The sequence below is a fragment of the Mchenga conophoros genome, linkage group LG9 (assembly GCF_057382185.1).
Source record: "Mchenga conophoros isolate Kocher_MC1m ecotype Shallow Benthic linkage group LG9, M_conophoros_male_GT1.1, whole genome shotgun sequence".
In the NCBI taxonomy this organism is placed as follows: Eukaryota; Metazoa; Chordata; class Actinopteri; order Cichliformes; family Cichlidae; genus Mchenga; species Mchenga conophoros.
The window spans coordinates 29,102,598-29,127,912 of record NC_140534.1 but is presented as its reverse complement, the minus strand read 5'-3'; the positions used below and the strand labels follow the sequence as shown (position 1 = coordinate 29,127,912).

Here is a 25,315-nt window from a genome sequence, read left to right as displayed (position 1 = left end):
GGGTTCAATGACAGTGTTACTGCACGCATTATATGAATCTGTCAGCATAGCATGAAAAGGAAGAGTGGGGATGAAAGTGGGTTGCAATGTGGCATGTAGATAAGAAGAAGCCGTAGGTTCCTAAAGACACTTACACAGTGTGGCCTTTATGAGATTTGCCAGCTAGATGCATTAGTTGAGCCTCCAGCTGTGGGCAAGCATGGAGATCAATTGATCTGACAGGAATATGGCTATGCTTGACTTTGTGGCCTGCCTGAACTAACACTATACTCAGTATCATGTGAAAATTAACCTGTATTTCACCAGTGCTTGATTCAGCATCCACATTTTTTTAACAAGCAAGTCAACATGACCAAAAGCAAAGATTTTATGTCAGTTCACTGCTTGATCCATTCATCACCCTGCCTTTATTATTAGCACTCTATGAACATTTCCCCGCTGCTAAGGTTTTGGACATTATTGGCGATCAGAAGCCCATCACATACCAGAGGAGCTACAGTACGCAGCCTGTCCTGTCTTTTGTTGCAGAACCACCCGCACTGCTGTTAGCTCAATCAGTTAGCTCAAATTAGCCAGCAGTGTGGTGATTTTGTAGCTAGCTGTCTGCACACCATGTTAACTCAGACACACACACACACGCTGTAGGTAGAGGTTTGATTTAATGGTGCACTGCTTTAGCTGTATGGTAATGATCTGGTTTCTGTGTGTGTCTGTACATGTGTGCGTGTGGCCAATGGTGGCCTTTGTAGTAGTGCGTCAGTGTAGGAATGGTGATGGCTGGGTCTCTCTGGGCACAGAAATGTCTCATTAAGAATTAACGTACACATCGACGGTCACGCCAGGCAAACACCTCACATGCGCACGCTTGCAGCCATTTCTTCCAACTCCCACTGCTTTAATTAGCACATACACACTGGCTCTCCAAGGTACAAACACACATACACACACACAATCACCTATTGTCCGCAGAGAGATGAATCTGAGGTCTCTCTCTGTGGCAGACAGTGGCTGGCTTGCTCACTGAACACTGCTCATTAACAAGATAGAGACAGAAGGACAACGCTGTGTAGCCTGGCCTTTGTCTGTGATCAAAACGCATTCCCTCAACTCTACTCTACACACAAAACCACATATTATTCAGCTTTTACCTTCAGCAAATACAATCCAGCAATGCAGAGCCTATTGTAATAACTTAAGAAGAATAAAGATGCATTATTATAACAAAGGGGGCATTGTTTACCTGGATATAGCAGTGGTCTGAATAAACTGGGTGAGGAGTCAGCTTGAGAAATTACTGTCATGAACAAAGGGCCTTTTTATTAACATGAAGCCCTCGTCGAGGTTCTTTCTGTATTATGAAAACATTTCATTGAGTGGTGATGATTTTGTTTGTTGCTTAATAACAGCAGACCTCATCTAAGATGGACTGGACTGTGAACGTGAACAGGTTTGAATGATAAGAAAAATATGGACAGGCAGAAACAGGTATACAATTATGAGTTAACAAGAAAATGTATGCTAGAGGTGACTCTAACCAGAATAATTTAATAAGGAATGCATATTTAAGATGCTTTAAATTACTCTACATAACTTATTAGCCTTTTATAACCCAGTCGTCTGTAAATTGTTATGTAAAATTACAAAATTACTCATCTGGTAAATTAAAAATCAATGAATTATCAACACAGTAGCTGCCAGTATCAGGTTTTCAGAAGTAATAATCATATCAGTCCAAAGTCATTTTTGATGTTGCTATTTAGACAGTTAACGAGATAAACTGCCATTTTTGGTGTTTTTAACAAAGCATTTTTACCTCTAATGCTGTTGATATGCTTTCTACAGTTTAATATATAAATGTAGTTTGGGAGTAATGGATATTATATAAAGGTCTCTGTGGCCAGACAGAAGGAAAGAAGCAGGAAAAGAGAATGAGTTGGAAACCAGGGAAGTGTCACATGGATTAGATTGAAGTGTCTGAAGGCAGCTGGATTCAATCAGACTGTGTCAGGATAGGATGAAGAGACTGGAAAGAAAGGAGTGATTAAAAAGGATAGAAAAAAGTCCTTAAACTTGGCGTATGGGTGCTTGTGTCAAATTTACTGTCATTCTGTCACTTATGGCTCTCGGAATAGGCTGGGGCGTGTGTGATACATGCGGAAAATTGCACTATTTCGAACATACAGTGCACACGAGCCATTACAGAAAATGCACATAAAGGTGTACCGAAGGGACGATTGTATTCGTAATCTGTTTTCCAGGAAAATCAGATGTGGCGTACTCTTAAGTAGGTGTTTTCATAGCATCTGCTCGTGAAACACGGGCGGGGATGGATCTTTAAAATATTCAAACCCGACTAGTAGAGTCATCTTACATCTTAAATAAGATGTGTTGTAAGGTTGGTTATAATGCAAAATAAATGTGATGCCGTGTGACAACAAATGAAATAACGGCATAAACAAAAACACTATATCCTTATTTCCACACTTCCACCAAAACAGAAATGTGATATTACCACCCCTCTGTGCTGCTGATGTGCATCTGCCTAAAGATGATGAAATCATTATTGCACGTTTGTGCGTGCACTCGTTTGTACGTGTGAATGTGTGTGCGTGCATGTGTGTGTGTGTGTGTGTGTGTGCGCTGCTGCTATCCAGTCTGGATCCCCGGACACACACGTGCACAGGCCTCTCTCCTCCAATTCACCTCTATTACTAGCTATAATCCCATTTCACACTCTATCGATCCCCAAAACTGTTGTTCACCGGAACCAGCAGCAAACACTGGCATTTCTCCCCATCATTTCACCACTATTGTTCTTTATTACACAAAGAAGCATACCCCCCCCCCCCCTTACCCCCCCCCTCCCTCTTTGTCTCAGAGCAAACTCAGCCCCGCTGAAATATGAATTATAAATGTATGGCTAATAAAAGAGAAGGGGGGGGGGGGGGGTGAAAAGGAGAGAGAGTTAGAGATAGAGAGAAGTGGTTGGTAGAAACATCAGAGAAAATGACTCCTTTACAAGAGTCTATTGATCAGTTTCTATCAAAGGGGGATGTCAGACATGAGATTACCTGGCAGTTTGAGCATTAGGTGCCGTGTGTTATAGCCCCGGGCCCTTGTACCGCTGCCAGAGGATTGTAAATAAAGCGAAGAGGAGAGAGCAAGAGGGGAGTGTGTTGGGGTGTACGCGTGTGTGTTTGTGTGTGTTAGTCTTTGTCTTTGTGAGTGTTCACTGTTGTGTGCATATGAGGTGTGTTTTTTTTTTTTTTTTTTTTTTTGGTCTTCTTGTGGTGTATTTGTGTGCATGACAGTGTGCGGCTGTGTGTCTGCACCTTTTGGCTTATACCCAAAAGCAGTGTTGCAAGCCCATGAAACTTCAGAAAGAGAGAGAAAGAGTCTTGGGAGGCTTTGGGACATCTCTCGGGAGCACCTTAGCCGGCTCCGAATCCCCCAACAAAGCCAAAGGAAGCTCCCATGAAGCCTTATGAAGCTTTTATGAGGGCCAGGCAGGGCCGGGCCTAGCCCCAACCACTGATTCAGGGTTAGCAAGGTTTTCATCCTTCTCATGTTAAAGGTTAGCGGTGAGAGCAGGGTAATCTGACCGCAGATCTGTGATTATAGGCTGATGCTGCATGATGGGCTTTGAAGCTCCTACGAAGGCACTGAGAAGGAGAGATCGGGAGAGAGTTACATTGTGGCCTAATGTCACACCGTAAGTTGTGAAGACAAGAATCAAAGAGCTAAGAAAGAGAAGGACTGAAGATCTTAAATTGTGAACTACGGACACAGCTCATGAAGCCACTCAAAACAGTTTGCTAAGGGCCTCAGACCTCAGGATATGGATCACAGTTCTGCTTTTACTAAGATAAAGAGAGAAGTGTCAAAATCCACACCCCCTCTGCAGATCCTCATTTTATGTGGAAAAAAATAGTCAGTATTTGGTCATCAAGTCTTGCCAAGCTAAATATATACCACATTTAAGTAAGGACTTGTATGTGTTTGGACCAGCTTCCTTTGTGCCCATTTTTTCCCCTCGTATTTCTACAAATTTGTTTTTCACTTAATTTTCAGTGTGTATTTCAGTTTTGTGCGCATCTTTATTTATGCGAGCTCAGGCACAAATAAGAGAGTTTGTGTAAACGGTCAGCGCATGCAGTTAATTGCTCTCTCTGTGGCTTCCCCTGGTGGAAGGTGTCACTGAGGTCACCTGAAAAGCGAATGCCTTGAATATGAATTTGATCCCCATCTCAAGTTTTCACATCTCCACTTTATTGATTATTGAGATTCATAGCAAAACTTTCACCTTGAGGTTCGGTAAAATAGCCAAGGCAGGGCACATGCATGCACATAGATACACAAATAAAAGCGCATCGTTAAATATTTAGCAATTCCAGTTGCAGCTTCAATTTTCCTAGGGCTTTAGTTTAAACAGTTTTGATGCAACAAAACCATAAATTAGTCATAGTTTTATTAAATGTGGATTTTCTTTTCTGTATTGTTTCCTTTATGGTATTGGTTTTGGCTTCCTCCTCTTCAGTCTTTCCCACCACTTCTATCCTAGCATTCTGTGTGGCCTTAAAAAGCTTACAGAAATACACATTTCCTATATTTCTATTTCACACACCCAAATACACACTCAGAAAGTCAAGGTCCGCTCCGTAAATATTCAACAAACACCCACACTCGCACACACACGTGCACACATAAACACAGACTCAGGAGCGCACACACCTCTTCATATTCAGCGCACAGACCTTCTCAATATTCACTAGCCTTGGTCACCGATGGCTGACAGTTTATGTTATATTCAATGAATACTGAATTTAGTGAAAAGGTTTTAAGAGCTATGAAGAAACATTGACTCACAAAACAGCATACAGAACAAAAAAAAGAGGGGAGTGCGGGGGCAAATCCTAAATTTTAAATTCAAACTGAACAGGGCCTGCAAAGCAAACCTAGCTGAGAAACCTGACTAGTGGTTTATTATGCATCCCTCAATGTGCTAAACTACTAAGTGTAGGACAATGGGGTTTTATTGCATGTAGATGGAAGAGACGGCTGAAAAGGGTATGTGATTGAAGGGCTGCAGTCAGGGGTATGAGCTCAAGTGGCCTGCTCAAGGTAAAGAGTGCCATCTATTGACGAAACCAGGGAGCACCCCTTTTGTCTCTCAACAAAAGGTTGCTTCGCCGACCAACTGTAAGCAGTGCACTGTGTTCGTTCCTCCCTTCCCTCTCCGCCTCTGAAAGGCATTCAGTGCCTCTTCTGTGGCAGAGTTCTTGGTTCGCTTTGAAGGTGACTCGCAGTTCATGTTTTCCCACTCGTGCTGAACTTGACAAGAATCAATAAAGACCTCCGTATGCAGGTTTTGTAAATCATCCAGTTAACGTTTGCCTGCTAGGAGATGTAAAGTGTCGTGCAAGTGTGTAGTCATCTCGGAGAGTTATTTCTTTAATCCAGTTCAAAAAACAAAATCATCTCTGCATCGAGAGCTATCTGAGGCAATTTTATGACTATTCTTTTTGCATTTTTTGTGGTTGTGTGATTATTTGAATAAGGCCTGTTCTCTAATGAATCCCAACTAAGTGTGTCTGAAATGAACTGTTGCTCTTTATCGCACACTTTTCTTCTTCCTCTGTCTCCCCTCTCTCTCTCTCCTGCTCAGTGGAGGAGTTGGCAGCCCGTGCAGAGGAGGTGAGGCGGATGGAGGGGTGTCTGAATGAAGGCAAGCTAGCAGAGGAGAAAATAAGGTAAGAAGCAAAGAGAAGGAAAAAGGGAAAGCGGCTTCCGTTCTCATCCCATTTCCCGCCGTCCCTCGCGTAAGCTCGGTAATCAAAAACATTTCGACTTTTTTACGTGCGACGCACAGTAGGCTTTTTTTTTTTTAACCGAACATGTGTTGAACAGAACAGCCCTGAGCTCTAAATGCATACATTGTTTGAGCCTGCAAAGCAAAATGTTACATTGTTCCTGAACATGTGAACTGCTTTCCCTTTTATCTGCTCCTGGATTAATGCGAGAGAAAATATATACAAACATGTATTGATGGGAGAAGGTGAGCAAGCAGATGTTGGGTCGCAGAGTTCAGAGGTGAGACCTCTGGTTGACCTCTCTGTTTCACCAGAGCTGCGGTGATGACATCAGCAAGCATGTATCACCCAGTCGAGTGTGTGTTTGTGTGTTGCTGTTTGTGCACGCATAGTTGTGGTTGCGGCTTTGGCTTCGACATGACCTCACCGCTACGGTCTCCGTCTCGGGGAGTTTCTTGGTTAAGTTGAGCCATGGAACATTTTGCTCGTCAACTGACAATTTAAAACTCAGTATGGAGACTTTATAGGTTACATTCTGAATTATTACATTTTATTAGATTTTAACCAATTTTAGATGCTGTATGGTAAAACAATCGCTGTGCCTGCATATTATATCCATTTGCAGAATCATGCTGTTTACTGTTAACCGGGTATTATCTAATAACTGCAAAGACATGAAAGGTTTTTAAGCAACAGCACCATGCTAATGGCTTCCATCTGTGCTGTGGGAAATCCCCCTTCTTTCTCCACAGGACGCCTCCTCTCTTTCTTTCCTTCTCTCTCCCACTCTGTTCATCCTATCATATGTTCTCTCTACGGACCGATCTGTCAGACATTTTCTCTTCCTTTTGTTTTGGCTGTACGGCTTTTGCTTCAACTTTTGCTACCAATGAGTTGCTTTATTAGTCTCAGCTTTAAAGTTGCTGAGGAACATTTAGCGAGGGATTCTGAGTGTAGTCGGCTACGATTTCCTTTCATTATACAAACGTATACGGATTTTTATTCTTCATTTTATCGCCTTCTAATCATCTGAGAAGAAAATTAATTAAAATTGCCCAGCTCTTGCTGGTGTGCCTTCATAACTATCAAGGTTTCATATTTCATAATTTTTTTGATCATTACTTTTTCATCATTCACTTCTTACCCAAGGAAAACTGTAGGGTCTAAGGAGAGCACTGGTGGCCTAGAGATATCGCCTTCTTGTTTCTCTCTTATTTTTGTCACCCTTCTGCTATCGGCCATCTCTTAATGCAACAGCTATCCGTGACATTTTTTATAAAGTAATCAAATATTATCTGAAATGACAAAACAAGTTTCCCCAGCCTTTCAAATCTAAAAATTTGATCTTCTATCATTTGGGGTTTGTCTTTCTGAGAGGATAAAACCTATAATCATGTGAAAACACTTTAGGTTTTGGGTCCTTGGGAACTGCTCTAGACAGTGTAAATAATTAAAAATGAAAGATAATTGGCAGATTAAACGATAATGAAAATAATAAGTTGTAGACAGAACAGACAAAAGTGGTAGTAAGTTAAAGTTGCATTTTTTAGCACTTAATAGACTGATTAATGAACTTAAGTATGAAGTATAAATCACATTTATCACCAGTGTTAGAAAGATTTAGTTGGGTAAATACTGGGCTTTCTATTAAGGTTTTGATATTTTTGGATGAGTCGTTTTAACACAGAAGCCAATAAAAACTAATAGACAGATGCTGACTTTGTGGTCTTTCCCTGCCTAGTCATTCTTTTTTTTAACTGTAAAATCAATAATATGCTAACTTCAGATTATGGTCAAAAAACTTTTGGCCGTAAAAGGCCCGGATGCTTTTACTATTCATAAAGTTGCAATTTCTCATTTTTATATCGGCAATTTAGAGGTATGGGTCAAGAGCGGAGGGAAGGGGGGTTGTTTATGTGTGTGTGTATATATATATATATATATATATATATATATATATATATATATATATATATATATATATATATACATATATACATATATACATATATATGTGTGTGTGTGTCTGTGTGGAGTGTTGGCGGAGGGGTGTCGAGGCCCGAGAGCGGCCGAAGTGAGGCTGTGGAGGGAGGTTTGTGGAAATGGTAATCATTTGTCGTATTGATTCGGCTGTAGCCAGGGCAGCCGGCACACACAATCTCGCTCGCATACACGTACACACACACTCGTAGACACTGACTGACTCGCGCACGCACGGATGCACGGTGCGTGGCAGGAATAGACCCCTTCATATTGATCCCCTTCACATTCCCTTAGCTCGGCTGCCACACACACATACTCACACTTCACGGGGCCTGCGTTAAACACTAACGCGGATCGGGATTTTCTGTCTCTGTTTGTTTTTGCGCTAATGGAAATAATGTATTTGTAAAATACATTTGAATAATGAAATCAGTTTAACCAAAAACGAATTACTCACTTAAGCTGTGTTTTTGTTTTGTTTTTCGTTGATAAGCCTCGTCTTAGGATGATACTAAGCTCGGCTGTTTTGTTTTCGCTCGCAGGTCAATGGCTGCGGGGCTGAAGAAGGAGCTGACAGAGGCTGTCCATCAGAAACTCACAGCAGAGAGAGAGAAACAGGATGCATTGGACCAGGTGAAGAAATACGCACCAAACCTCAGTCTTCCCAAATAATTTCAGGTGTTTGTTTAAAAAGGGCTCGGGGCACAACGCAGGTGAGGTGTTTGCTGAGAAGAAAATGAATTGATACTGTGTGTACATAAATTACAGCTATGCCAGGTTTTACCGCTTCATTATTTAAATGCGATTATCTAACTCTTCTACCAGTCAGCCTATTGATTTTTCTCACTGACCCATCTGGATGAAACATTTAAGCCAGGTGTACTGTACTACATAAACATGAATACTAATACTCATGATCTCCTCTATTCTCCCTTTCCCTTGAAGATCTTCCTTGCTGTTCCTTCTCTCCCTGCAACCCCCCCACCCCTTGCCTTTTTGATGATTAGTGGCATATATCCGGTGCTAGAGCCAGGATTATCTTGTCCAAGAAAGGGAGGGGTATATGCGGGACCTAAACCTAGCAAGGTGATTTGGAGCGTTAATTCCTAGGTGTAATATTCCCTGATATTCCCTAATGTTCTAGCTGGGAGCTGGGGGGAATCTCAAGGGAGAGCAGTTGTCAGAGCTGAGCTGCCGCTGTACAAAGGCAGAATGGATAATTAGGGCCATAGCCAGTGTAGGGAAGTGATGTTCATTTAGATTTGACAAACTCTGAATCCAGCCGTTAGCTTCCCCACACCACGGTGCTCTCTCATGCCTTGATTATGTGTTTTGTTCCCTTTTTTTACCTTCAAGTTTCTTCTTTATGTATTTCATTTTCTCTTTCATGCCTTCTTTTCTTTCCCACTCTTGTTTTTCTGTCCTCTCTCACTCATGTGCTCTGTTGTTTTCTTCTCTTTTCATTTTGTTCCCCTTCACTCACTTTCCTTCACCTTACTCCGTTTTTTTCCTCCACTCTGTCCTTGTGAATAATGCAGTCCACATAACACGGCTCTCCTTTCTTCTGTTTAGTGCACCATGGCTTGACAATTGTGATAGCCCAGGGCCAGTAAGACACCAACTAAGGCCAGCTGATTGGTCAGTCACAAGCCATGTCAGCGCTCGCGAAGAGTTCTTCATCTATTTCACGAGTGTTGAAAACTCTTTCATGTCTGCCTTTGCTGCGTGGCTGGCTCTCTTTTCTCTGTTGTCTGTGATCAAAAATTTTGCATGACATTTGTCAGAGGTATGTCAGACTATTGATTGAAGCAGACGTGCCAATGACTGCTAGTGCAAGAATTATCAAGAAAAAAAAAGGTCTCTTTCTTCTATAATAAAAGTTGCAATATTAAAGGATTTTTTTTTCCTCATGCTGACACGTTTCGGGAAATTCCTCAAAAATATGGAAACATCTTATAAGATAAATAAGTTGTTTTTCTTCTCCCAGTCCCCATGGTTTTAATTTTATCTGCACTTAATCCATCAAGATGAAGTTTTCTTATTCTTATGGAAAAATTTAGCAATTAAATGTTCACAAATAAATACAGTAAATTCCTTTTCTTTCCATCATTAAAAAATACAGTTTCAAAAATAGACTGCTGTCTCACCGTAAGACGGCTCTGGGTTTGAATGCGGCGGCTGGGGCTTTTATGTGCAGGTTGCTGCATGTTCTCCCTGTGCCTGCATGGGTTCTCATCAGGTAGTCCAAAGACATGCATGTTAAGTTAACTGGGCTTCCAAATTAGCCGTAGGAGTGTAAGTGTGTGTCCGTGGTTGTCTGCTTCTCTGTGTAACCCCCTGTGATGTGACTGGCAACCTGTTCAAGGTGTTCTCTTCCTCTCACCCTATGACAGCTGGGAGAAGTTCCAGATCCCTGTGACTAAATTGAATAAGCGGTTAAGAAAATGGATGCATGAATGGAACATTTTAGGGTTTTTTTTTTTGCTCATTGTGATTTATACTAAGCTGAAACATCTAGTGTTTGTTCTGCAAGTCTTGCAAAGTCAAGTTTAGTGTACTACTAAAGGTTTTTCTTCAGTTTACACTCTTGCAGTGGGGGCTGTTCACCAGCTGATAGTGCTGACAGTTCTATTGCCCAGTGCAGGGCCTGTAATCCTGGAGGACCCACACAGGAAACTTTGGGGTTTCAATGATGGAGCTGTTCCAGCGATCATCAGGGGGTATTTGGTGCGTTTAGACAATGATACAGATGAGCTTGGCGAGCTGATTAAGACCATTCTCTGAGGAAAAGCACAGAGTGTTGTGCCATGTACTATTTGGAGCACTGCAGTGAGATGTTGGTGCACATACTTAGTGGACCACAGTGTGACCTTACCTGGCTTCAAGACTTTTCGTGTGGACAGAGACATTAATCTTAGCGGTTAGAAGAAACGTGGAGGGATTGATATGCTACCTAAGAAGGAAAGTTTCTGTGGCTTGGATAGTGAACTGCTAGCTGTTGGAATGCATCCATAATACTTGCCAAGGGAATTCATCAGCGCTGTAATTGCTTGAATCTCATTGGAATCAACACACCGTTTGGATTTTTGGGTTCCTCGATGAGCTTATGCAGAGGTCATCAAAATGACTGTGGCTGTTGTGAATAGCTGTGGATAATTAATGGAAAGTACACCGCTTACTGGATATGCAGCTGAAAACCTTCTCTAGCATCTGTTTCAGCTTCGCTGCCACGGGGACAGCTAGCAATGCACCTTATATGACCGTACCCACGTTGATTTTTGATTTAAGTTCCTTATTTTATCATGTTTACTTTTGATTGATTCCCGTTTTTATCTATACAGTAATTTTTCAAGATACTTTTCTTTGTGATGTTTATTTATTTATTGAGCTAAGCGAGCTTTCATGTTTTAGCTGTTTGTTTAGCTAGGTCCCATTGCCTGGGAATAGAGGCCTCTGAGACCATTATCTAACTCATGTTGTAATCTGTGCCTGAGTTTGCAGTCTTCACACAGATTTTTGGACTAGTTGAACTGTAGGTTATTAAACTGCCTCAAATTGAAGCTTTTGTTTTTGGCATGAAGTACACATTAAACACACAATGAAAGCTGTGAAATGTCAACTCCTTGATTTTACTGTTAAGATTTCTTAAAGTGGACTTACTTGGCTGATCCAATCCCAAACTCCAGTTCCTTTTTTGTTTTTCTTTTATCCCACAACTTTGTGGACACAGGATTGCAAAACTGTGGGCACACTTTACAAGCTAGCCTGACTCTACAGGGCCTCCAAAGAACTGGGCTAGCTGTTTCCCTCTGTTTCCATACTTCATGCTAAGCTGAGCAAACAGGCTATAGCCCTATATTTAATGGATTAATATGAAAGTGTAAGAAATGTTCACATCCAGCTCTTACCCATCGCATCATAGTATTTCATCACAGCCTTTCAAGGAGCAACAGCCATGAGCATCTAATGACTAAGATAGTAAAGCAGACACTGCAAACCCCTATCAGGTGACCTTAATGGACTGACAAGTTAGATGAGTTCAGAATCTTGCCAATATCAATAATGGACTTCCTCTCTGGCCTTTTAGTATTAGGAGAAACAGAGTAGAGCCTTCTGGCATGGAACCTAAAGTCTGCTTTCTGCTTTAGTAACTAAAGTGGTAAAAGTTCATGCAGCCTAAGTAGTATGTGCATGTTTTGGCTTGTGGCTGAAACACATTGCTCAGCTAATAAAAATGCTCCCAATACTACCGGTGTTGTTGTAACTGTAACTGTAATGTTTCAGTAACCTTTGGGTTTAAGTTCAAGATACTGTATGAGCAAGTACAGTGATTACATCTGGTTGTAAATGATTCAGTTAATCACTCTAATACTTTTTTATTGTATGCATCAAAAAGTATGTATTTGTATATGTTATGCGCTCACTGACCCACCCTTGTTCACAATCCTTTGCATTTTTCCTTTGCATGCTTCGTGTCCTCCATCATTTCAAAAACCAATGAGCTTTTCAGTGAATTTGACTCCAAACTGTGTTTAAACACCTGTGTGATGGCCGTTGTGACTATGACTCCTTCATTAGGTCCCAATCTCGGTTATTGAGCGGCAGAAGATGAATTATCCAATGGTGAAAAAAAATCAAAGGGTTTGAAATGGTAAATGGTACTCTACAGTGGCTTATAGAGGAAATCTATATTACAAATTGCCTTGGTGCACAGAAGCTGAACCTCAGATAGCTCTGTCTTTTTCTCTATGTATGTCTTTGTATGCACAGTGTATACTACGTAGGTGTGCGCGAAAGAGTCTTGTTTGCGTTTTCTGGGTTTGTTTAGTATCTTTTTTCTGGTATCAAGTTAACGATTCGCATGTTAGTCAGTTTTGCACTTCCATGCATGCTGCTCAGGACATACACACACACACACACACACACACACACACGAAGAGATACATGCACACTTTGCTTAGTCCTGTCCCTCTGCATGAGTCCAGTTCAAATACCAATCAGGGTAAAAACAAGGCATGTTTTTGTGATTGATCAGATCATCCCTCTTTCCTTCTCCCTCACATTTACTCAGCCATACACACAACACACACAATCATAGTCATTAGTGTGTTTACCTCAACTTCTTTGAGCATGAAGTTAAAGATTTCAAGCAGTTTTAATGAGAATTTGCAGAGAAGTTTTCAGATAGCAAAGTTTATAAGCATGTTTTCATGTTCTTAAACTTTTTTAGTTGCCCAAATATCTTTACAACTATTGATGTCATCTGTACAAATACAATTAGACAGTAGATTTTAATCACTCTGAGGCAGCGGGGCGCTTGCCTAGTGATTACAGAGAGAAGTCTGGTCCCTTGTTAAAATCCTTGAGAAAAACATAGAACTGCCAAAAAAAAAAGGGAACAAAGAGTCATCCTGCTACCTCCTGTTACCACCTTTTCCCACAATGAATCATTAGGCAGTATTTAACTGCATACAAATTCTGTTATGAAGTATTTTTTTTTGGGGGGGGGGGCGTAAAATACAAAGTTGCATCTGAATGTGTAAAAATACTTTGTAGATTTGTACCAATCAGTGTGTGAATGCACAATATAAATTTAAGTTGCGCAAGGGTGTGTTGAATGTCGCTATAATGTGCAGTTAGGTCCACGTAATATTGGAATTTCCCTAAACATAATCTTTTAATAGTTGTATGACTAAAGTCAGCATGAACTGTATTAACCAATGAGGATGTGTCACAGGGTGAGAGGTGGGCGCAGTCCTTCATAGGGCTAACTCAGAGAGACGGACCACCATTCATGCTCACATTTACACCTACAGCCAATTTATAATTACCAATTAACCTCACAATCATGTCTTTGGAGCGTGGGAGCTGACAGTGCTAAACACTGCATCAACCAAGCTGATATTGCACTGAAAATAAAAGCCACACCAGCTCTGCAACAACATTATTTTGGAGATGAAGTTATATGGAAATCGCAGGAAAATGAGTATGAAGAAGGCTTGGAAGCATACAACTTCATCTGTAAAGTGTGGTGGAAGCAGTGTGACACACTGACATACATATCTTCCAGCAGCGCTGGATCACTGCTGTTTATTGATGATGTGACAGAAGACGGAACTGTATAGGGATACACTATCTGCTTGGTTTCAGCTGTACTGGAGCGAAGTTGACTAGATGGCATTTCAAAGGAGAGATGGACAGTGGCCCAAAACACAATCTAAAAGCAACCTGGGAGTTTTTAAAGGTAAAGAACTGGAATAATCTGCATTAGCAGAGTCAGTCATGTGATCTAAATCCAGTTGAGGTACATTTTATAGGATAACTGTAATGAAGGTCTGGGAAGTTTTTCCCCCAAAAGCCATTGTTTTGTCTTTTTATGTCAATCCAGCCATCATTGTCTGCAATATAATATTTTAAAACATATTTAAATTAAGGGTTTTAATTATTAATATATGGTTTTGGTTGATTTATATGTGATTTATACTTCAGTGAGAACAAACAACCCCTGGATTAACACGGAAGAGCTTTATGCAAATGTACAGTTTATAAGGTTGGGAAACCTGCAGTCAGCTGAGACTGAAGAAGTCACTTGGATGAGTGAGGAAACGTTTCTCCCACTGAAAACGCTACATCCAGATGAACAGAATCAACTGTCTGGGACTCGACTGCTAGAATTAGGGCCTTATTCATTTCTTTTGCCAATATGTTTTTGTAAATTTGTGGTCCTAACTGCTTAATAGAAATTTTCCATCAAATCATGTCATCCAGTACTCGTGCGTTCTCACCCCAGGGCAACAAATACTGCTATTCTGTTGCTGGCACAGAAATGCGGACAGGTATCTTTGGCAGTGCCTTGACACGTCAGCCATAGCAACACCGGACGGACATGGATAAGTAATGTTTCTCTTTTAAAAAGTCCACATTTGAAGGTCTAGGCACCAAAGACTGGTTGTTTAGATTCATGGCTTCACAAAACACCCATATTTGAAATCCTGGAAATGAGAAAAAATATTTTTTAAAGCAATATGGAAAGATTTTCTCATTTGAGCCAGAAAAAGTCACAATAGGACCACTCAAACTAGTTTCAACTGCGTAACTTTTTGTTTCCAGATTTTTGTAAAAAAAAACCAAAACAGCATGTTGTATGTGCAAGCCTGTAAATATCTTTGTGGTTTTTGTTTGCAATCTGGCTAAGTGGATGCAAAACAAACGTGTTGTATTTCAAATTTTAGAGACACTTGAGATGTCGGTTCGCCGTAACGGTTGTAGCTGTTCACTGATCTCACTCATTATACCTGATAGAAGCCCCCAAGCCTGGACTAATTAGCTCAGAACGACCTGCGCTTGATCACCATTTTCACACACAAACATACACACACATGGCGAAATGAGGACAGACAAATGAAGCTCATTTGTTTAGTTGATGAATAAAGAGAAGTTGCCCAATTGTCTGACTGTTAAACCATGGAATGGACTTTGTATTTGCACAGTGTGTGTGCATGTGTGTCCCATCACCATCCCACACAGCTCATTAAGCTACACTGTTGTAATTCATTTGAGAGATGGAAAGGACAGTCAAGCAGGAAAACTAACCATGTTTTTTCCCCTCGCATGTTGTTGCTATAACTTTTCACGTCCTTCTTAGCTGTCACCCAATATCCTTCTTTACCAAAGAAGGCTGTACGTTTGTGTTTCTGTCTCAGTACAAAACCATGAAAAGTTCCTGTACAGACGGGTTCATAGAGGTGACATATGGCAGGAAGAATTTAGTCTCAGACTGGAAGGACGAGGCGATAAGAAAAAGGTGTATTGAAAGGGTTTTTTTTCTCCTCCTTGCTGTCACCTTTGGTTTTTGTTTTATTGATAATGTGTTGGATTTCTTAAGCTTTTCGTTCAAGCACAAAATAGGCAGACTCACATCAGTCATAGCTCTTTTATTTTATTTCATGTTTTACTTTATAAACAGTTTGTCACCTTGGTCAAGATTTACAACACTTTTAAAACGAGTGGAAATTAGTTTGGTTTTTTTAAATAAATCAAACATGAGAGTGTTTAATTAATCAAATAAAAGTAAGGGAAAATACTAATACTGCAATTATTCAAGGTTAACATCTAATTATTTCACCTTGGCAACAAGGTTTAGCTCTGCTAAATTCGCCCTCACAGATTCCAAGAGTTGTGTTGTGTCACTCTATTACAAGCTGTGTTGTGTGATAGCCCCACGTCGCTGAGTTTTCAGCTACCACACTGGACTAAGAGCATCCATGAGGAGATTGACCTTGGCACATTTTTATTTATTAGTCATCGTGTGTGGATCTGTGTGTGTGTTTGCGTGTGCAGGAGAACATAATGAATTATGTATAAATGCCTTGCAGTTAAAAAGCAAACCACGTACTGCAATGTATGCTATATTTATCCATCCATCCATTTTCTGCCGATTATCTGGGTGCAGATCATGGCGGCAGCGGCCTAAGTAGAGACACACACCTTTGGCAGCATGTTCCAGCTCTTCCAGTTTCCACACCAGCTGTGAGATGTAATCTCTCCAGCATGGCCTCGGTCTTCCCCGCGGCTTCCAAGCAATCACCTAGAAGGCATTCAGGAAGCATCCTAGCCTGTTGACCGGCCCACCTTAACAGTTTCCTTTCGATGTGAACGAGTTATGCTGAGGTTCTTAGAATATTTTTAAGGGAGATCCAAACCACCCCTTGGAGGAAGCTTATTACCACCATGATCTCATTCTCTCGGTCACTACCTAGAGCTCACGTGTGTAGGTTTGGGTAGAAATGTAGATCGAGTGGTAAATCAACAGCTTCGCTTCTTTGCTCAGCTCTCTCTTCGCCACAATGGACCGCTACAACATCCGCATCACTGCAGACTTCACACCTACCCGTCTGTCAATCTCCCGCTCCCCTCTCCCCCAAGATGCTTTGGGGCAGCGCCTCCTCCCCGTAACTCTGTGCTTTGCCAAACTCATCACTGAAACAAAACAGCACGGATGCACCTCAGACCCTAAAATTGCTCTTTTGTTTTGCTGCTGTTATTTAAGCACTTGTGCGACCCGGTCAGCCGGACAACTAAACACCACTCATTGTGCTATTGCGAATCCCTTCAATCCATAACGCATTTAAAGTTTTCTGTTGTTTGAGTTTTTCATCAAACGTAGACTTTTTCTTTTTCTTTTTTAGACGCTGCACGACAATATTTGCACATTTCTTTTTCTTTTTTTTGTCAGTAATCCTGTTACGCCTCAAGGACTAGCTTACCCTCCTTTATACAGGATCTGTGGAATAAAAGTGCAAAATTGAATTATTTCTAAGGTTGGATGTTGTTTGATATTATATTAGTGCTGGCGTATTGACTGAACTTGGTAAAATATTTCCATTGTATGCCTTACAAGTTTAAACTTATTTTCTACTGATTCCTGAAGGGGCTTGTTAAACTTCAACCAAGGCTGGTTATGTAGCTGTGCACACACAGGCTAGATGCAAGACAGAGGATTTCAGTAATGGCAACCACTGATAAACAACCCAGCAGCATGCGTAGGAGAGTGTGTGATGAAAGGAATCGGGGAAAAGGAGTCAGGCCACGCAGCAGCAGACGAAGGTAATTAAAGAAGCCATCATCAGCATCATTAATATGCTAGATCTGCTGTGGCCCACTGACTAGTCTAATGGAGAACATGTCATCATCGTCACCATTAGGGAGAGTGGGACACACATAAACACACGCACACACTGTCTTAATGTTGGGTCACGCCACGATTACCACCATTAAGCCTAGAGTGAGAAGGCCTGCTTAGGAAGCCTCATTCTCTTTTACCATCATACATGCACGCATACAGTGCACACACAGAGCCCCGCACGAACTTGTGGATCTTTAATTCAGACCATGTGAGTGATAAGTATGCATATTTAAGTGATGTCAGGCCTGTTGGGTCTTTTAATTAGACAGAATGAATGAATGTTTTATAAAAACGTGTTTAACAATAAATGTGTTCATTAATTTGATGAGAGGATGTGCTCTGATGAGCTGAGTGGAACAGAGTAATGGCTCATATTCGGCTCTAGCGGTTTGATGGTTGTAGAAGCAACAACTAGGCTATCTGTTTCTGATTTTATACTCATTTTTATGTTCCTCTCATTACCAAGAAAAGTCTGCTTTGACGCATGTTTATCCCCTGACCTTGGACGGTTTGGTGGCTTTTAGTGAAAATACACTTTTGCCCAATGCGCAATGTGATACCGGTCCACAGCTCCATGGAGAATAGAAAAGATGGAAAATCTATTAACTTCTAAAGTCTCTACAATCATTTGCTCTCTTTCTTTTCTTTCTTCCTTTTATATTTTCCATCTGCAGGTATGCTTTCAGGTTTGTCATGAAAGTTCATTCAGATGTATAGGTTCAGAAAAAAATGTTGGAGTCCAGCAAAGTCTAGCTTGCATCTATTGAAAAGCATAGGCTGGAACGACTCGGGCATTTTTTTTTCTTCTTCTTCTTTTTTCTTTTTGGTAGGATAAATAAAAAAAATAATTAATTAAAAAAGAAATGGTACAGCAGCTGTAAAGATTTGAAATCTTTCACCAGCGCAGGAGTAGTCAACTCATATTCTGGAGTATAAAGCTGAAAGGACAAGAGGTATCACCAAACTTGGTTATAAATGCATTTTGTTGCCCCTTTTAGCCCCCATCATCTGCTAAAATATTTGTGCAACAAAACCAATCTAAATGTTAAGCAGGTGTGCTGACTTACTCCTCCCCACTGTTGCAGTGGCACCTCCTTGTCCCCCCCCCACACCATCCGTTTTCTACAAATGTCCCTCCCTCTTTCTCACAAACCCTTCTCTCTGCCTCCCTTGACACTGCTGGAAACAGAGTGATGATGTGTAATTTAGACCTAATCGCAACATCAGAGTTGTGCTGCGATTTACATCCCTCCACTAGCTGAGCCAGTCAGACAGTCAGGAGGGAGATGTTAATGTGAGACCGCAGGTAATTACTGTCATTACAGCATGCCGCAGATCCTGCCAGTGTACGTGCGCCCATGTGTTGCGTGGGTGGGTGTTATTTGATCTTTTGAATGGTATAGCTTGATATATTTGCGCTTATAATTAATATGGGTGTGTTAATATGCGGGGGTTTTGCCAAGACGGCTTAAACAGAACTTTTTTCATGTGAATATGCGTCAGAGCACGAGACAAAACACAAGATGAAGTCACAAACAGTGACAATATTTACTCCACTGTTAATGTAATTACAATCGATAGCCTGACTCAGTTTATTCTTCAAAATTGAATGATTTGCTTGATGTAATTTCACCGATCCCACGGTTTCTCTTCAGCGCTTATTTGCTGAAATGCAACCCTTCCTTAATCCAATCCTAATTAAAAGCGCAATTTTTCATCATGTTACGCAAACTGAATTATTAATTATGTGTCACTGGTGTCTTCACAGCCTCATTGCTTACTCTTATGCATGTCAGTTCTGTTTTTTTCAGTGGATGCATAAGGTATTAAACAAATGAGTGTCTCATGGATTTCCTTGTGTTGCAACATATTTGAATTTTTACAGTGAAAGAAAAACAAAACCCGATGTGTTGTCTGCTGCTTCGTATTTTCTTGTGCAGGTGAAAAATTCATCAGCTTTAGAAGTTGTAAACTTTTGAACTGGTGCCTCTGTTTGTAGCCCTGGGCTGACTGACTTCTGTCAGATAAACTCGTTAATATTTTAAAAACCTTGACCTCAGGCAACTAAAAGTGTGGGTTTTTTTCTGTTTTCCTGCAGCCCATCTGGATATGGGCAAAACATATTTAATGGATGCTCAATCATCAGGAAACAGATGCCGAGTTCTGAAAGTTTTTGGACGCTACAGACAATAATCTCTTTTATTTTTAATGCTGATAGTTTTTTGTTGGCTAATCATTGCCTCCTTCACTTTTCACTACCATTATTTGTCCTGTTATGCTCACTTGAAGTCACTGGATGATAAAATGAATTATAATGATTCTTAATCACTTTTCTTTGTTTGATTGCTCGGGAATACAATTTCTTTCGCAACAACAGAATCAGTCTTATCTATGTGTTAAATTTAAATCTTCTTTAACTTTCTGGAAACACGTTGGCAATATAAAATAATAAAATATATATTTTGTGCACGTGTGAGATTGAAAATACACATGCAGATATACACACAGATGCACACCGTGCTTGATTCATCTCATACCTGCAGTTGATATTTTGACATTTCGGGTTAATCATTTGACATTTTTATAAACTTAAATCACGGCCCACATATTGGAAACTTTTTCTGTGTTTGCTCAAGTCTTTGTGGGAAGATGGTATGGCATATCAAGGTGTTTCTATGGCGATAAGGGTAATATGTCAGGGTCCCCAGAGTTTAGGCCTGGAAAGGTCCTGACTGATAAGCAGAATGAAAAAGTCAGCAGTTTGGCCAGTGCCATCCAGTCCCTGTTAACCCCACACCCATCTTTTCCCTTTCTCCAATCTCGCCTCCAGTCTGCTTCTGCCCCTCCACCCACCCACCAAATCCTCCATCTCCCCTCCCGCCTGCTTAATACCTCACCTTGCTATTTATACCTGTGTCTGCAAATGCCATCTCTTTCATCCTCCATTATTCTCCATTTACCTAATTTTTCTCTTGTGTTGCCATTATGCTCTATTTTTGACATTTAGTCTCACCCTTTTTGCACCCCCTCTATTTAAAGCATTACTTACCCTGCTTTTTAGCTTTTCTTTAATCACACCTTTGCTCCCCTCCACCCCACATTCATATTTAATATGATGTTTGCATCTGAGCGTGTGCACAGGCGTGTCTGTTTACAAGACAGAGACATGCAGTCCATAAATGTGTGAAGCTGCAGGATGTTAATATTTTAAAAAAATACTTTAAGCTGCTAACCTGTTTAAATTACTTGGGATTTGGTTAGCGTGAATATCGGTGTGTACTTCACTAATCTGCTGGGTAAAGTATAGAAAAGGGGGCAGTATATCTGCAATAAGGAAATGCTGAAAAGATTGCAACTGCTTAAGTTTTGATGGATAATTCTTGGCTACTGTATCGACTGTAGGTGATCACGCTCCGGTCAGAGATGGAGGGGACGCGGTCTGACAATGCAAAGCTTCTGCACGAGAGCCAGCTGGTCATGACTAATGTCAACCTTTGGATCACTGAGCAAAAGTATGGACACTCCCAACATGTTTTTTGTGAATTTAAAAAATAAAAACAGAGGATTTAAGGAAATAAAAGGAAGTTATTAATGTTTTCTTAGTTGGCACATGCTATAAAATATGTGTGTATCATATAGTGTACTGTTATGTGTAGCTACAGTTCAAGGTCAATCTACAAAATACTTTATGTTGTAGAAAATATTGATTTTATATATTTAAACCTGTTTAATGGTGCATTTTGATCTATTTGTTTATATTCAAACAACTAAAGGACAGCCAAAAACTGTTGATGTGTTAGTTTGTGTAGAATTACATTAAAAAATATGTCTTCCTTACTAAGGGCTTCCAGTGAGAGCATTATTGCCCAGATTAAAGCCCAAAACAAAGCTCTGCTTGTCATCACTAAAGAGAAAGAGTAAGTATATTTGGCACAGCGATATTTTTCAGTAGCTAGATTTGTTTGCGTTTGTAGACAAGTATGTTCGAATGAATGCGTTTCAACCCTGTACATCGCTTTATTTAGGGAATATGACTGAAGATGGTCGGCGGTGGTTTGGAAGTGAGGCAGCATGAAGTGTGTCTGTGTACGTGTGTGTGTGTGCATATGCTGAGGTGATTCAGGTAGACTCCCTGACATACTCACACCTGACAGTGTTTCTGTTTAGTCATGTCTCATAAATACACGCATACATGGGCGTGACATATTCTTCATGCCAGAGATCAAAGCTGTCTAGCTATAGTGCCATACGTTCATAATCCCCACCCAGCACCACCGTAACCATGTTCTCCTCTGTCTCCACTCACACGTGTCCTCGTTCATGTGTGCTCGTGTGTGCTTATGTTTTTGTCATGTTACCATGTGGCTCTTGTGCATAACAGACTCCATACACCTTTGTCGAAATCACATCTCCCTCAATGGTTCCTTTTCATAATGAACACAGTCCTTCAATATTCCCTAACCGGAAAATGTCTGCTTCCCGCCCCCCTGCAAATAAAACAATTTCAGAATTCTTAATAGGTCTGAAATTGGTGGGCACAGCAAGATACTGAAATAGATAGTCACTAGGGTAAGTGATAAATGCTGTGCAAAAAGAATTGTGTTATAATGGACTACAGTATATGCGTGTATGCGATGATGTCTGAACTGCTAGTTAAAGGCTGCTCTGGAAAAGAGAGAAACGCGGACATCACTGGTGTTGCTTGAAAGACTATTTTGTCAGCAATGTTAACAAGAGTCTCTTGATGATAATAGGTGTCTGCTATTCTTCCTCTCTATTTATATTTCTCTGTTTAACGCGTCTCTCTGCTTTTGTCAGATGCCTTCAGGAGGCTAATGACACACTGAAGGCGGAGGTAAAGAGACTGAAAGAAGCGGTGGATGAGAAGGAGAAAGACATGGAACTCTTCAAGGTGAACAGGGGCAGAGTGGAAAAGCAATGAACTACAAATAAGGAGATACAAGAGCGAGTCAATCATAAACAGGTTTGTTTTTTATAATTGTTTGCAGGCCCATCTCCGGGACTGGGGAGTACAGCAAGACAGGAAAACGTGAGTCATCTACATTTATGTGGGCATGTGTATGTGTGTGTGTGTGACCACACATTTAAAGGCATACGTTTGTTTGCATTCAGCAGCTGATCAAAGTTTAGCATGTAACAAAAGCCACCACGTTTGGCTCTTTCGCACACAATCTGGTCGGAACAAAGCTGATGATGATAGTAACAGCAGGAGTGCCAAGTTGTGAATGAAACGCCCCGCGGGCCCGGCCACCTGTGCGTAGCAGTGCCCGTGTGTGCACACGTGCTGCTGTTTTATTTCTTCTTCGTCGATCTGAATATGTTATTCATGCTGGGCCTTTAACAATGATTACACTTCAATCAAGTGCCCATCCTCTCCTGCTTGCAACCCCCGTGGCTGCCAAATAGCATTCATCAATAGAGAGGAGATATATTTATTATGTTCATTAAGCCAATGAAAACGAACGTGGCACAGATGGGATTGGGTGTAGGATGGAAGTGAGAAAAGAGGGTGCGCGCATACGGGAGAGGGGGTGTTTGTGGGGGCACCTGCCTGCAGCGCTTCTCCCCATACCCCAAGTGTGAGCCCCCCTAAGGTACCCCTCATTAACAGCTCCCCCGCCCACGCCCCATTCTAACCTCACCCCGTTTTTTTTTTTTAACATGTGCTCATGTTGCACCCCTCCCCTAACAAACCACCAGACTCTGTTTCCAAAACGGATCAGATTTGTTTTGACTGGGGTAGGTTTCCAGTGCTATTCAAAGCTGTCAGTCATTTTAATGATATCATTAAGGGGCCGCGACAGAAAGATGAATCGCTTTTCTTTGTCTTTCCCTCATAATTGCGAATGAGCAAGTGAGAGGGACAGAGTGAGAGAGGCAGTTCATATAGATGTATGCATAAGAGAGGGTTTTGATTGAGCGAATATAATAACACGGAACGAGATAAAAACAGTGAATGAAAGCCTCTTCCATTGTGTCACCCCCATCCAGCCCCTCTTCCTCCTTTGCCCCCCTTTTTTATTCCATTCCTTCATTATGTTGATTCCTAATTTATTTTATTTTATTAGTATGCCCACACCTTCCCCCACACTCGCACCTACCAAAAAATGCCATATGTGTTAAAATTGCACTTCTATAAAGCAATAGATAATGTCATGATTGCAAGGCAGCCGTATACATTCAGAGTGTAAATTTCATTACTAGTGGGACAGGGGGTATCTTAACAATGTCTGTCTGCTGTCACTATCACTGACAGCAGTCAACACGGGGTGAAGGTTTTGTCATTAGATATGCCTTTATTAAAGAAATTTATTATGATTACCTGACCTACTGTTATAAAGCTGCTTGAATGAGAAGGCCTTTCATTGCATTTGTTATTTTGTGAAAAAGTAAAGCCCACAGGGAGGCGCGGAGAGGCCTGATGGAGGGGACCGCAATTGTGTTAGCTCGGTAAACGAAATTTTCTGCATTTCTCAACCTCAACAAATTACGTAAAACTCAACAAATTACGCAAAACTGAAGCTTTTTTACATGCAAATATAAATCTTAAGAGTCAAAAATGATATTGGCATATTTATTTGCATTTTCTGCTCAAAATCCACCTAGTGGATGAAGGATAAGGAAATCTCCAAGCATCAGCCAACTCGTAGCTCAATTTGCTGCCATAACGGACGGGAAAACTTAGATTTAGACATGCAGATCTAATAAGCGCTTGTTAATAAGGTGATGTTTTGACAAAAAGCATGTCTGTCTGAGCAGACATTTTTGTGTAACGGTGTTTACACTACATCGTGTCTATCCAAATCCATTTAGTAGCCGTTTCTGTAATCCTCGTCAGCAGCTGTTTTCCAGATGTTGTAGAATTGTAGATGTTCAAATATATATTTTTCTTGCACTGTAATCCCTTAAAAGCCTACTAGGAGTAACGCTTCTGAACCGAGCTGTTTCTGTTATATTTCAGGCCTCCCCATAGGACAAAATGACTGGGTGTGCATTGAAAGTTAGTGAGGGTGGTCTCTGCCTATGCAGCTACTCTTGCAAAAACTCGGAAACTATTCTAATGGTCGTCAAATTATTCATCTGAGGTGCCAAAAGTCGTCTTGGTGGGTACAGGGAAGGCCACATTTTTCTGGGGGAAAGAGTTAAAAAGTAAGCAAAACTTTATCTGTTTACCTTAGAAACCTTGTTATGAGGACAGTAATATCAATGCAGGGGTGTGGCTCTGGACATAGAACAGATTGTAGAGTTTGATCCTAAACAATGTACAATCTACAGTCCATATGTCAAAGGTTTTTGGCCACGGAGACCAAATTACATCTCTTATCAAACTAACACCTTGCCTTTCATTTCCACTGTGTAAATAAGTAGCCGAGTGTTAAAGTAAAAAGCTATTTTGCCATTACGGGTAAAAGCAGTATTGCTCAAACTAAAAAACAATGATAGGAGTTGTTATGTGCACAATTAATGCCCTGGATCGGTGATACTAAAAAGGTTTGTTACACTCTTGTTGCGCAGTAACATCATAGTGTCAATTAACAATCTCATTAAAGCCCCTCATGATAATCACTTATACAAGTGTCTTGTACCTCCCTCTAAAGTGCTGCGTGTGGCCTGATGGGTTTCGATGCTGCTTGCCCCTCCTTTCCCTCCCACCTCTCTCCTGCAGAAATGCTTATTAAGAAGAAAAAGAAGAAGGATAAACTCTGACAACAGACATTACAACCCAAAAATGATTTCTGCTAATATCTGAAAATATGATACCAGTACACATTGATATGCAGTGAGTGGCGGAAACAGAGATTGATGCTGTTTGCCT

At 40.8% G+C, this 25,315-nt stretch overlaps 1 protein-coding gene across 1 annotated transcript in view; it reads left to right on the top strand.

Moving 5' to 3' along the window:
• Positions 1-25,315, top strand: part of LOC146567504 (uncharacterized) — an 84,606-nt gene that overhangs the window by 52,748 nt on the left and 6,543 nt on the right. Inside the window, exons 16-21 of the mRNA XM_085287415.1 lie at positions 5,666-5,750; positions 8,336-8,426; positions 20,881-20,990; positions 21,321-21,395; positions 22,297-22,390; positions 22,488-22,528. Coding sequence (XP_085143541.1) covers positions 5,666-5,750; positions 8,336-8,426; positions 20,881-20,990; positions 21,321-21,395; positions 22,297-22,390; positions 22,488-22,528 — 496 coding nt within the window. The remainder of the gene's footprint in view (positions 1-5,665; positions 5,751-8,335; positions 8,427-20,880; positions 20,991-21,320; positions 21,396-22,296; positions 22,391-22,487; positions 22,529-25,315) is intronic.